The sequence below is a fragment of the Lathyrus oleraceus genome, chromosome 5 (assembly GCF_024323335.1).
Source record: "Lathyrus oleraceus cultivar Zhongwan6 chromosome 5, CAAS_Psat_ZW6_1.0, whole genome shotgun sequence".
Lineage (NCBI taxonomy): Eukaryota > Viridiplantae > Streptophyta > Magnoliopsida > Fabales > Fabaceae > Lathyrus > Lathyrus oleraceus.
The window spans coordinates 344,478,447-344,491,312 of NC_066583.1; the positions used below are offsets into that span (position 1 = coordinate 344,478,447).

Here is a 12,866-nt window from a genome sequence, read left to right on the forward strand (position 1 = left end):
AGAAGAGCAACCTGAGAGAGGAAGATCTATCGAGTGATTCTGTAAGCGGTATATTATCTGGTGATGGAGAGTAGCTGACATGGCTTCTGGTACTTGGTCAGATCCAGTGATTTGGACCTGTACCTTTAGTCTCGTTGATAAAGTATTTGTTGGTGTAAGCCCTAGAGGCCAATAATTTTATTTATTTATAAGTATAAGATATAAAATTTTAAAAAAGAATATATAAAGTATGTGTCACATGCAATGACGCATACACTTGATATGATTAAGTATGCGCCAATTGCATTGGTTTTACTTCCATGCATGTGTCAACGCCAATAATTCACAAATTGGATGTGTCATTTCAACTGACGCATCCTTTAGACGTGTGCATAAAACATGATTATTTTGATAAATATTTTTAAAAAATGATTATTTTAGAATTTTAATTAAAAAATTAGATTATTTAAAAAAATCTAAAAATGTTCAGCATAATTTACTTTTTATTTTTATTAAAGCAAAAAGGTAAGAGAATCCTATGCATTATTAAAAACCTTATCAAATAAAACCCAATGAAATAAAACTTTGATTAAGGAAAAGGAAAAAGAGTGCACATATAACACAATGATTCAAACATAAATAACCGAATAAATAAAAGCTCCAACAACAATTTTGGCAGTGAAGAAATGCAAGAAATAGTCTAATAACCGATGGGATCACTTAAAGTAGCTCGAGTTTCTAAAACTTGTGCCTCCTGTTGAGTGATATTCTCCAAAACAGCTTCAGAGGATATCAATTGATGTTTTAGATCCTTCACATGTTCAGTCAAGATGTGCTTTGAGTCCAACAACTTTTGCAATGCTGCTTGAGAGACTTGTAAACCAGGAAACATAACACGTTTTTCAACAACATCCAACCATTCCTTATCGAAAGGAAATCTGCGCGCATCTTGTAATAATTCAATAAATTCAGAGCGGCTTGAACCTAACACATCCAACACACTATGGGTTTTCAGAAATTTCAATAGCTCAGCTAGACAGTCGTAGGCATAACCCTTGTATCTATTACTCAGTGAAATGTCCTTTAAATGAAGGGAAGGGTGCAAAACAAAGAAATCAATTAACAAAGACAAATTCTCAGAAGCCAAATGCTTCTCGGAGACTAGCTGCTCAAGCTCCTTCGTGACAAGCATAGAAGAACTTAAATTTTCTACGTTTTTAGATGAGTTCCCTGAAAGTATAGGAAATAATAATTATACTTATTTAAAGGGCACAAAATAGTTACTCAAACAAATTGAATCAATAAGATACCTTTAGAAGGTATTGAAGGAAACTGATATGCAATAGAAGAGGGTTTTGATTTTGAAACTATTATATCATCTTCCTTGGACAACTGTTCCTCAATATTTGAGCTTACATTCTTAAGAGCATCATCAATCCGAGAAACTACACAAGTTATAAGAGAGGAAAAAGTGCATACTCAAAAAGGTGATGAGTGTTGAAGTAACATAAGAAATGAAAATATATTCAGATTCTTCACCTTGATCATTGGTCTCTTTATTGCCAATTGAAAAAGAAGCCGCAGCTATTTGGTTATCACCATGTTCCTACACATATAAATAAAAAATTGATATAATGTTGAGTCTTAATATTTATAGCATCAACCTTACTATATTAAACAATATACATTTTAGTTTAGAGGTCTGATTTCATTACGGATAGAATAAAAAATTGAAACCAAAAGAATTTCCATGTTATGCGTAACTAATTTGGATACAAGATTTATAAGTCTTTATATGAAAGCAATCACATGGAAGTAATTCCCCTGATTGTAAGCAGAAGAACATGTTCGCAAACTTGATACATATTACATACTATATAAGTTTTGTGCTCTGAAGATGTTTTACACTCAAAAGTAATTAAGAGGCTTGATAATAAACTTACTAATTCTAAATGAGTTGATGATGTTATTGTCTTGGCATTATTTGATGTAGTTCCTTCTTCAACACTTATCTCAGCACCCTGCTGAAAATTCAGAAGAATGTCTATAATTATAGTAGTATAATTCAATCCCTGCATTGAAAATGAGTAAAAAACAAAATACAGGAAAATTAGGGGAAATGCCTTTTGTTTAGGAGCATCTGATTGTACAGTTGGCTCATTCTTGTTTTCTGAAATGGTCGGAAAAGTTGTTGCTACATTTTTTCCGGACATAGAGCCCTCCAACTAATTGCATAAAATGAAAATTAGTTGGAATGTATTTTTAGCTTTAAATGCACAATGAATGAGATGGTACTGTAATACATTATTTTCCTGAGAAGGTTTGGCAGTAGCATCAGGTTCTCCAAGTGGACTTGTTGAATATTCATTCTCCTATCATAAGAAATACACAAATTAATGATATCTGTTATTAAGTAAGGCTCTAGGGTAATGATATAAAATTCAAAACATAGCCTGCCGAATATGTTGGTGTTATTGGTAATGTCTCTGGTGTCTGTTTCATATTTTATACAAATGCATTGTCATATTTAGATGTTGTTAGCTTGAATAAATAGATTGCTATTGACCTCTGAAGATGTCAACTCGTGTCTTGACGCTGCAACAAACCCATAATTGTGGACATAGGATTCTTCTCGTACTTTTTGAAATAGAGTCAGCAAACCTTGTGCCGTTTCTTGATCCATATCTAAATGTTATAGATTAACATTGTTAGATAGTAACTTAGAAAGCATATTAATAAAACCAAAATGTTGACTAGATTTCAGTTATTTATTTGTCTATGCCTGATAAATAAAATTTACCACTTTGATAAAGCTTCTATTAGTAAGAATATGGATAACTCTATGAGCTCTTACATATTAGAAATACTTATCCATGTGTTTGCATCATTGTTTATAAGTGGAAAGTAATGATGAAATAAATGACTATATAAAAATAAATGAGATTGACAAAATCACTATGAGTCCTCCTGATTTTGACAAAATTTAGAGATGAGTTTTACAAGAAACTTCGAGAAACTCATCAAGAAACTTAGCCATGAATCTAGTAAGGTGGACTCAAGAGCAAATGCAATTACATATTTAAAAAAACCAAACTATTTGCATCTCTGACAACTTGAGAAATGATTAATATTTAAGCACGCACATTCATACACTAGGAGAAGCATTACAAGGAATAAGCATAATTTTGTAAAAATAAAATTTGTAAATATTATTTACGAAAAATGTAATAATTTTGAAAAGTATTAGGTAAAGTGTGTACCCATGAGTAAACTGTAACTAAGATAGGGTAATGTTGATGTTGAAGTGAGAGAGAGTTTTTGACAATCCATTACAAAACGAAATTCTACGGTTTGAAATTGAATTCCCTGTGTTTGGAAGAGGCTTGGTAGGTTCACAAATGCTACATATTTCAAATTTAGAATCTTGGCTTTCTGATTTTCCTCCCCTTCACTTTTAAATATTTCCTCTAGTTCATCTGCTTCTCTTATGATCAGACACTTTAGCTCGGGAAGCTCGTTACATACGGAGATCGGAAACACACATTTCAACTTGTTGCACTTTAATACAACAAGCACATTTAGCTTTGGGAAGCATGTCCTTGAGGATGAGGAATTTGACATTTTCTTATTCTCTAAATCATCTTCAATGATATGCTTCAACTCATCACACTCTATTATCATTATATCATGCAATTGTGGTAGACATCTTACAATAGAATCGGAGAAAATGACTTGCAACTTTTCACATCGCACAATTTTTATCGTTAGTAGGTTTTGGAGGACAAAAGAATCTTTGGGACCAACAAAAAGACAAGTCACAACATACAAATCTTCCAGCTTAATCTTTTGCAACACTAAGTTTATTTGTTGTTCATTGACACAAAATATACTTTCTACTTTGGACTTATTTAACACGAGTCTTTCCAGAGCAAGCAAACACTCCATGTTCCCACTCAATTTCTATGATAAACGAATGAAAAATAAACTCAGTTATTTAGCCATAAATATGACCACCTAAGCTAAGGTGTGTCTGATAAACCATTGAAGGATAACTTTGAATCAAAAAATTTATGTTGTAACAAATTTATTTTTTTAAGAAATATTTTAAATTTCTTATTTTAGGTGAAATGGTAAAATAATATTTATATTTAAGGATGAAAGTAATAATTTGTATAAAAAGAAGATAACAAATGAACAGAAATATGTTTAGTGAGGTTGTATTTTTTTAAGGGTTAAATATGTTTGTGGTCCTCATAAATATCTCATATCTTAATTTTAGTTATTTAAAAAATTTTCTTTAAAGAAAGATCATCCTAAAAATTTTCACCCACACTTTTGCTCTCTCTTGCTAATTCAGTTGCTAAGTAATAAATCGTCGTTAAAACTGTCACAAATTCAGTCGCTAAATTGTAAAAACGGTCACTAAGTTGCATGAGGGACCAAAAGTGTAGATAAAAAATGTTAAGAGGACCATCCTTTAAAGAAATTTTTTTGAGGGACTAAAAAAGAAAATAAAATATTTGAGAAGACCACAAATATATTTAACCTGTTTTTTAATAATAAATAGTATATAAAACTAAATTGCAATACTTTTTTTACAAGAAATTAAAATAAAATTGTTTTTCCTGGGTTGTCTTAACCATCATACATGAAATCCATAAAACTGGGGAAGGCCTTTTTTATTATTATTTTTTAAAATTAATTGTTAAGAAATTATCAATTGCATTATCACCAAAGTATATAGAAATAGGAATACCTTTGTTATGGTACCATCGACAGATCTTGAAACCAAATGATGAGATATGAAATCACCAATAGATTTCATATCAGCAACCTGTAAGCAGTTATCGAGTACAAGTTCTTTCAAAGGTGGAAATGTTGTGTGATATTGTTTAGGACACATGGCAGCCAAATTTTGCAGATTCGAAAGACGCAGACACTCCAATGCTGGAAGATGAAGATGAACCTCAATGTCGTTTTGATGATCATCATTGTAATGTCCGAATATATATTCCAATCGGATGCAATCTTCAATGGAAAGCACTTTCAACTTTGGGAAGACATTGCCCAAATTATTGTCATCAGCATTGTCGTGATCTTCGGTGTCTATTATTATGTGTTTCAATTTATCACAACCTTTAATTATCAAAGTTTCCAACAACATTCTTGGAGCAATAGATAGGACAAATATTGATTTTATCTCCCTCAACTCAGTCAACTGAATCTCTTTAACATTGCACAGGATCTTTGATTGTCTTGAAATACATTGAGCACGCTCCCATATGTTTATGCTAAGGCAATATGAATTTGATTCCTGTAATGTGATCCAAATAAAAAAGAATTTAAATTAATCTCATGGTGAGTGTATATAAAATTCAAAAAATGCAAACATATCATTTTTATTTTTTTTATTTTTAAATTTTAATGTTTTCTGTGATACAATACAAGTGTCTCCACTCATGATGTATAGATTTTGTGTGAGAATATTTCTAAACTATCTTGTGTATACATGAATTAAACATTGATCTTTTCAAATTTCAATCCAAATTAAGCAGTATTAATTAGACTTATGTTTAGAAAAATAAATGCATCTAGTAATTTGAAAAAGAGCTTTGTATTTATGAATAAAAGTATTTCCTAATTGATACTTATAGTTAGAGACATGAGAGATTATTTAATAAAATGAATATATATTTAGTTTCTTTTATTATAAGAAAATGTATATGTAGTTTCATATATTATAAAATAAATGCAAGAATTAACATATGAGAAGTAGGTGAGAGGGTTACCATTAAGTTGTTCTGTGGTTGATTCACATGAACCAATGGAATTTTAGTACTTTTGGTACTCCTCAATTTGTTTCCACAATAATACATATCAATCCATGAAAAGATGTTGCATTTGATATAGTCCGACTGTGTTGCTGGCTTGGAAGCGGATCTAGAAATAGAAGATGACTTCTTATTGGACAAAGACGTCGTATGATTACTTTCTGGAAAAATATCAATTAACTTGGGTACATCATCAAGATTTATATATTTTAGGGAACCAAGTTTGACATCTTGCCCAAATATGTATTCCAGCTTATCACAACTTCTCATTGTGATGGATTCTAGTGCCGGAAGATCATGAGCAGAGACAAATGGAAGTATTACTTTAAAGTTTGGACACCTCTCAATTTCAAGAGCTTTTAGTTTCAAAAACATTGGGTCCAGACTCCTGCCTTCATCATCAATTATTTCTCTTCTTGATCCCTCTCCTTTTCTTTCATATAAGGAGATCAACATCGGACATCTATTCAATGAAACTTTCTTTAGATTGCGTAGGCTAAGGTTGCACTTAAATAAGCTTCGCAAGTGTTTGCAATTCCCGATATATAGGTCCTCTAAACTCTTAAAAGGGTCAAAGGAAAGAGGACCTATGCACAATTCTTCTAGATTTTCCATATTTTTCAGATGTAGTTTAACCAACTTAGAGAATACATGTGATACTTGAGAAGAAGTATGCTTAGTTTCAATGAGGCACTGTAGTTGTGAAATGCAACTTAAATGAAGCACAACTAGATCATTCATACCATGGTCCAAAGCAACAATCTCAGGTATGATATTTCTCCACCCCCCCTCGATTCTACCTAGTTTGAGAACCTCTGCTTCTTGCATACAATACTTGAGTGTTGTTTCAGATAGGAAAAACTCATATTCGTAGTCAATAGACACACACTTTGATGATGAATAATCAATTCCAGAGTTGTCGGCTACATAAAACATCTGCAATGTAGGTAAAGTTATTTCTCGACAACAATGATTAAAACTCCCTTCAAAATACAACTCTTGAAGTAATGAGCATCTTTCAATCACTTCAAACGGATTATTCCAATAAATTGTACAAAATTCCAATTTCAACAATCTGAACTTCTCTAATTTCGTAATTCCGCTCGGCAATTCATTAATAAAACAAAAACTCAAATCAAGTGTCTCAAGGCTTGGCAGATTTCCCAAGATAGAAATGTCACCCAACCTACCAAATCTAAAGATAAGAGATCGAATATTCTTCAATGATTGGATTGATTGAGGTAATGATAGGTTACAAAGAAAAACACCACATAATTCAAAAACTCGAAGTCCAGTATTATTTTTAAAAACTGAATCTGGTACTTTGATATTTGGATCCTGGTCATCTTCATCCTTATACAAAATGACAATTAGAATCTCAAGCTTGGAACCATCAAGCTTACAGGAAAACACGTCCTTTGGCTTGCCTTCACATAACAAATATTTTATATTTTTCTCCCTTTCAACCATTGCCTTTTGATTTTTGTCATGCACTTGTACTGTTTGAATCTCTTTGTTCGCTATCCATTGGGCAGCATCGCGAACCAAGTCATGCATTTTCACTGTCCATTGACCGGCTTCCAACAATAAACAAGAATCTAGGAGTTTATTTTTGGATATAACTACTTGATTTCGAGCATCTTGGTAGCTTCCATAATCTTCCCCAAAAAGGCCTCCTCCGATGGCAAGTCTGGCTAACCTTTCAGTAAGAACCTCTTCATCTTCTCGAAACACAGAACACAAAAGGAATAAACTCTTTACCTTTTCATTCCTCATATTATCATAGCTAAACTTCAAACAGTTATAAATTTTAACAAGTTCATCATCAACACCATGTATGGACATAGGTTTTTGAAATGATTTTAAGGCCACATCCCATTCATTCCGATGTTGTTCGCCCTTCAAACTACTAGCAATAACAACAATTGCAATAGGTAACCTTTTGCATTCATTTGCAATTTTACGTCCCTTGTCAAGAAAAAATTCGGTTGAAGTTTCACTTAGACCAGCATGCCTTTTGAACAAGATCCACGCATCTTCTTCAGATAAGAGATCTAGTTGGATTGTCTTATTGCATCCTAATTTTTTGCACACCAACAGACTGCGCGTGGTTACAACAATCCTACAACCTTTGTGATTGTCACTATATGGAATTCCAATTTCATTAAAATCAATATCGCCCCACACATCATCCAATATTAGAAGAATCTTCTCACCATTGGTTAGTCTGCTCCATAGCTTTTTGGGTCGATCGGATTCATTACAGTCATCAAATTTCAATCCCAAGGGTCCAGCAATATCATCTTGAATCTTTTTAATATTAGGAGAAAATGACACTGTGGTATCGATGATTTGAGTAAATTGCTTTGATTGCTTAAGTTTCTTACCCACTTCCTTGATCAATGTAGTTTTTCCTATGCCCCCCATCCCTTGCAACCCAATCATATAACTGTTGTCATCTTTGAGTTCATCCAAAAGCTCAATGTATTTGGATTCTCTACTTTTAAAATGCATATAGTGTTGGGATGAATAGCGTTCAACATCGGGAAGACGAGCTGGGAGTCCAATTGTAAGTTCCTTTCCAGCTTCCATTAATTCTTTAATATGATCCTTCTTATTTGCCAGTACTTTTCCTCTTCTATATCTCCATATGCAATGAGGACAAAATTCAAAAAAACATTTTTGTTTTGTTTTGGTGTCTTCTTGAATGAGCTTATCAGCTTCTTCTACCCAAGAAAGAGCATTAGCTTGAACATCTTCCCCTCTTCGGGTTGCCACTTCAATGCGTTGCTTGAAAGTTGTCCTTTCTACTTCCAACCTAGCTTTTTCTTCTTCAAAATCCTTAGCAATGCACATGAAGCAACATATATAACTCGATTCTGCAATCACGCCATTTATCAATTTCTCCACATATGGCTTCGCCAAATCAGTCAAGAAACTCGCCATCTAAATAAATTTCAATAGATCAAAGTTAGGCATATATGTATATGTTTGCATATTGTATTGTGTATTAGAAAATAAAATGCTTGATAATGAATCTTGTTCTGTGAGCATATCATTCATGTTCTTTTTGTGTAGGAAGATTTTCTTCATTTAGAGTATGTTTATTTGAAAAATTGAACTTGACGTACACATTTTTCATCAAAGAATTTTTTTTATAGTTTGTTTTGAATAAATATTTGAGAAACTTTAAACAGAGATTCCATTAGATATCTAAGTTTAAGATCCTTTAAGCAGATTTCTAAATAGCCAGTCTATCTTTGAAAATGATGAACAAGTTATAGAATTATAAATATAAAACTCTAAGTTGAAGAATTATAAACCCTTGTAAATACTCTTAAACGAATACTCTAAAACTTGGTTACCTTATTTCATGCACTTTCAGCAAATGCTCAACTCGAATAGCTACTAAGAACAATCTTCCTCATATTTTTCAAATATGCAGTAGCTAGTATTTGATGTTCTGCAGCAAAAGTATGTTCATGTGCATTGTAACGATTAATTTATGATCCAAAAAGAGAGGAAGGGATCATATAAAGTAAAGTAGCTATCAATTGCTCTCACTTTCACATTTGTAATCAATTAATGTTCAAATGTATAGAAAACCAATGATTCTTTAATTTTGGGTATATATGGTTTAAACAATTAACAAATTCAAAATTGGAAACACTCACCCCTAAATACAATTCATGTATAAGGTAAGTTAGAAGGCTCACAAAATGCTAGGTCGTAGTAATTAGATCCAACTGTGTAAGTTTTTTAAAAATCTAAGAACGAATTCAAAAGAGTAACTAATAAACAATAATATGATATATTATCTATGCGGTTAAAATGGTAATAAAACGACAAGCATGTGACTGTTACCTTATTTCAGCGAAAGTTGAAGCTATATGAACAATCTTTCTCCAATCTGCAGTAGCTAGTATTTAATGTTCGTCAGCAAAAGAATCTTCATGTGCCTTTTAGTGATTAACTTATGTTCCAAAAAAAAAAAAGAATGGATCAAATAAAGTAAAGTAGCAATACTTGAAGCAACCTCCTTAAAGTCTCAAGTAAAGGTTCAACGATTGATAAACAAGTTATGAATAATTTATCATATAGAAAAATGGAGTGAAAATCAAAAATGGAAATCATATACAAATTAAAAATATGAGAAAGTAACAAAAGAAAAATTTATGAGATTGTTTTCTACCTCAATCAATGTTTTACTGTTATATCAGCACATACTCGGGTCTTTTTAATAATCATTTCCTTTATTGGAAGCAGCTAGCATATAGAGAATTTGGAGTAATATACATTGCAATTCATATTATGCAGTAAACAAAAACTATAAAGACAATAACATTTATAGATTCAATATATGTATTAGTGATCCTTTAAAATGTTAATGTGTATATGATTATTTAAATTGAAGTAGGATATTGCAACTAATAACATAATCCTTTCATATGATTGTTTGTTACCTTATTGCAGCAGCAAATGTTGAAGCTGTAAGAACCATCTTTCTACAATCTGCAGTAGGTAGTATTTGAAGTTCTTCATCAAAAGAATCTTCCATTGCCTTGTAGTGACGAACTTATGTTCCATAAAAAAAGAAGAATGGAGGGAATAAAGTAAAGTATCAGTACTTGAAGCAAAATCCTTAGTATCAAGTAAAGGTTCAATTATCGACAAACTTTACAGCTAGCTAGAAATCCATTGTTTGGGGTTTACAATTCATGTAACCGGTAAACTAGAAGATTCTACAAAATTCAAAATAGCACTAATCGGATACAACTACGTAAATTCATGAAAAATGGAAGAATAAAGAAAAATCTAAATATAATGGTGAACACGCAACACTGAAATCAGATGCGAATTTGCAAACCCCTTGGATTAAGAAAAATCTATCTCAAGTGTCAACACGTCACAATAGCATTTTACAAACAAACACTAGGAAAGCAATATCCACAACAGGTGCACAAAGTCCTGTAAATAATCTTATAATGATGTGGTTTGGCAGTAAGAATATTTGAAATATTGGACATGTGGAATGAAGATTTTAACGTCAGACATTATTTAAATCTTGGTTTTTTTAGAAAATAACCAGCAAATATATTTATAAATATTTAAATCGAGGTCAACAACTTAGAAGCATACTCATGCATTTTGGTATGACATTGATATGATATGACCTCTGATGTATTTATGGAGCAATATGCTAACACACTTTTTTTATAAATTGGATCACCAAAGAAACATAACATAAAAGAAAAATGGATCAATGTAATTTTAAAAAAGATGAATGAGTGATGCTTTAAGTTTCCTATCATGATCAACTTGTCTTTTAAGCTTGTCAACAGAGTCACCTTCAACCAGAGTCAACTTGTCTAGAGACAAACTTACCTTACCAGACTCATTTCGCTAAAGTGAAATCATTTTTTGAAATATCTGCATTCCAGTAGAGTTAGAGACGTCAGAAGTCTTTGCTTCTTCACTATTTATACACAAAATCTAGGACTGATATCACTAAAATACATATCAGACCCTCAAGCGGCAGAGACCTTTGGCAAAATTAACTCTTAAGGAATATTTCCCAAGCCAATGTTTTGTAAGCATACCGGACAACTGTCTTTCTCTATTACTGAGAGCTAGCTTATAAGCATCACCAAGATCAAGGAAATTTGGATTTTGTCGAGCAATATCACTAAAAACAAGGATTGATTCGAAAGAGAGAGAGACTTCAGTGGCAGGCCTTAGGTGTTCAACATCCACAGAACTACAACCCAAGTCCTTAGTCAGTTCTCTCTCTCAACATAACTCCATCTTCTCGCTGAATTCAAAGTTCCCCTGAGATTTTGACATTGGGACAAAATTCATACTTTCCATCAACCAACATACTAAATATCAATAGACCCTTATCCACCAAACCCGAATGACTGCACGCTGAAAGAACCGCAACCAAAGTCACTTCATCTGCTCTAACTCCATCCTATTAAACCACAAAATAGCCTCCTCACCACACCCGGCCCTTCAATAAACACATGTTTTTCCTTTATATAAGTAAAAACTCACACTTGACATTCATATCAATCAACACAGTCCCGAAAATGGCATCCAATTCCCATCCATTCCTCCTTACCATATCATGTATATATATCCCCATTTCAATAGCACCCGAGCTAGCACAAGCAGCCAAAGCATTCACCATTGTTAGCTGATTCGGAACCACACCTGCATACTGCATCTGTTCAAACACATGCAATGCATCATCATACATCCCACCAAAGCGATAACCCATGGTCAGAACAGTCCGATACGCAACATCCGGGTGAGGCATTTGATCAAACAGTTGTCACACGAAACGTTTACATGAAAAAGAGAGTAATAACGTAAAGATCGTTAACATGATTTCAGCCTTGGATGGTAATCGGATTCAAGTGTGGAAGAATAAAGAAATAATACCTTCCACCATTTCAATTCATTTCCCCTTCAATTGATTCTTCCCATTTCTTTCCATTTTTTAAGTAAAGTGGCGGCTTGAATGCTAACTTTTCATAAGAAAATTATATTGAAGAAAAAGTAATTAAAAATTTTATTTTATATTTTTATTAAAATCAATACAATTTTCATATAATATTATTATTTTTAATTCTTAATTTATGTTCTTAAGACATAAGTTAGCATTTAAATATCAAAATATCGCGATTAAATTTACAATACTTTATGCAACTCTCAATTGAATTGATTTATCCAAAATTTCGTTAACATTTCTAAGATACAAATATTATTTCAAGTAAGTTTTACTACATTAAATAATATACACTATAATTAACAAATTTCTAGATTGCTTTAAAAAAATATTACCTTCATTTTTATTATAAATCATTTTTGAAATATATTTTGTACTATAATATAAGTCGTTTTATAATATCAATAAATTATTTATATTAATTTTATTATTATATCCTTAAATATTTTTTATTTTCTCTTTTCAATTATGTCAATTTATCTTTTCAATATCATTAATGAATGATAATTTTGTAAAATTCTTCTTAATTTATCTTTTTTTATATC

General features: G+C 31.8%; 1 protein-coding gene across 6 annotated transcripts; it reads right to left on the reverse strand.

Moving 5' to 3' along the window:
• Positions 1–542: 542 nt before the first annotated feature.
• On the reverse strand, positions 543–12,339 carry LOC127084542 (uncharacterized). Of its 6 annotated transcripts, none has more exons than XM_051025013.1 (14): positions 11,196–12,339; positions 10,274–10,385; positions 9,675–9,720; positions 9,176–9,273; positions 5,769–8,756; positions 4,736–5,293; positions 3,240–3,939; positions 2,546–2,664; positions 2,283–2,351; positions 2,103–2,204; positions 1,923–2,003; positions 1,519–1,585; positions 1,290–1,424; positions 543–1,209 (listed from the first exon to the last, which is right to left on the reverse strand). In XM_051025013.1, exons 5-14 carry the CDS (start codon positions 8,754–8,756, stop codon positions 680–682), a joined length of 5,349 nt encoding a protein of 1,782 aa, XP_050880970.1. In that variant the 5' UTR covers positions 9,176–9,273; positions 9,675–9,720; positions 10,274–10,385; positions 11,196–12,339; the 3' UTR covers positions 543–679. The 6 variants fall into 6 exon arrangements, with proteins under 6 accessions (XP_050880970.1, XP_050880968.1, XP_050880972.1 ...); XM_051025011.1 differs by having other exon boundaries at positions 9,675–9,729; XM_051025015.1 differs by having other exon boundaries at positions 1,923–2,000; positions 9,675–9,783.
• Positions 12,340–12,866: the final 527 nt, after the last annotated feature.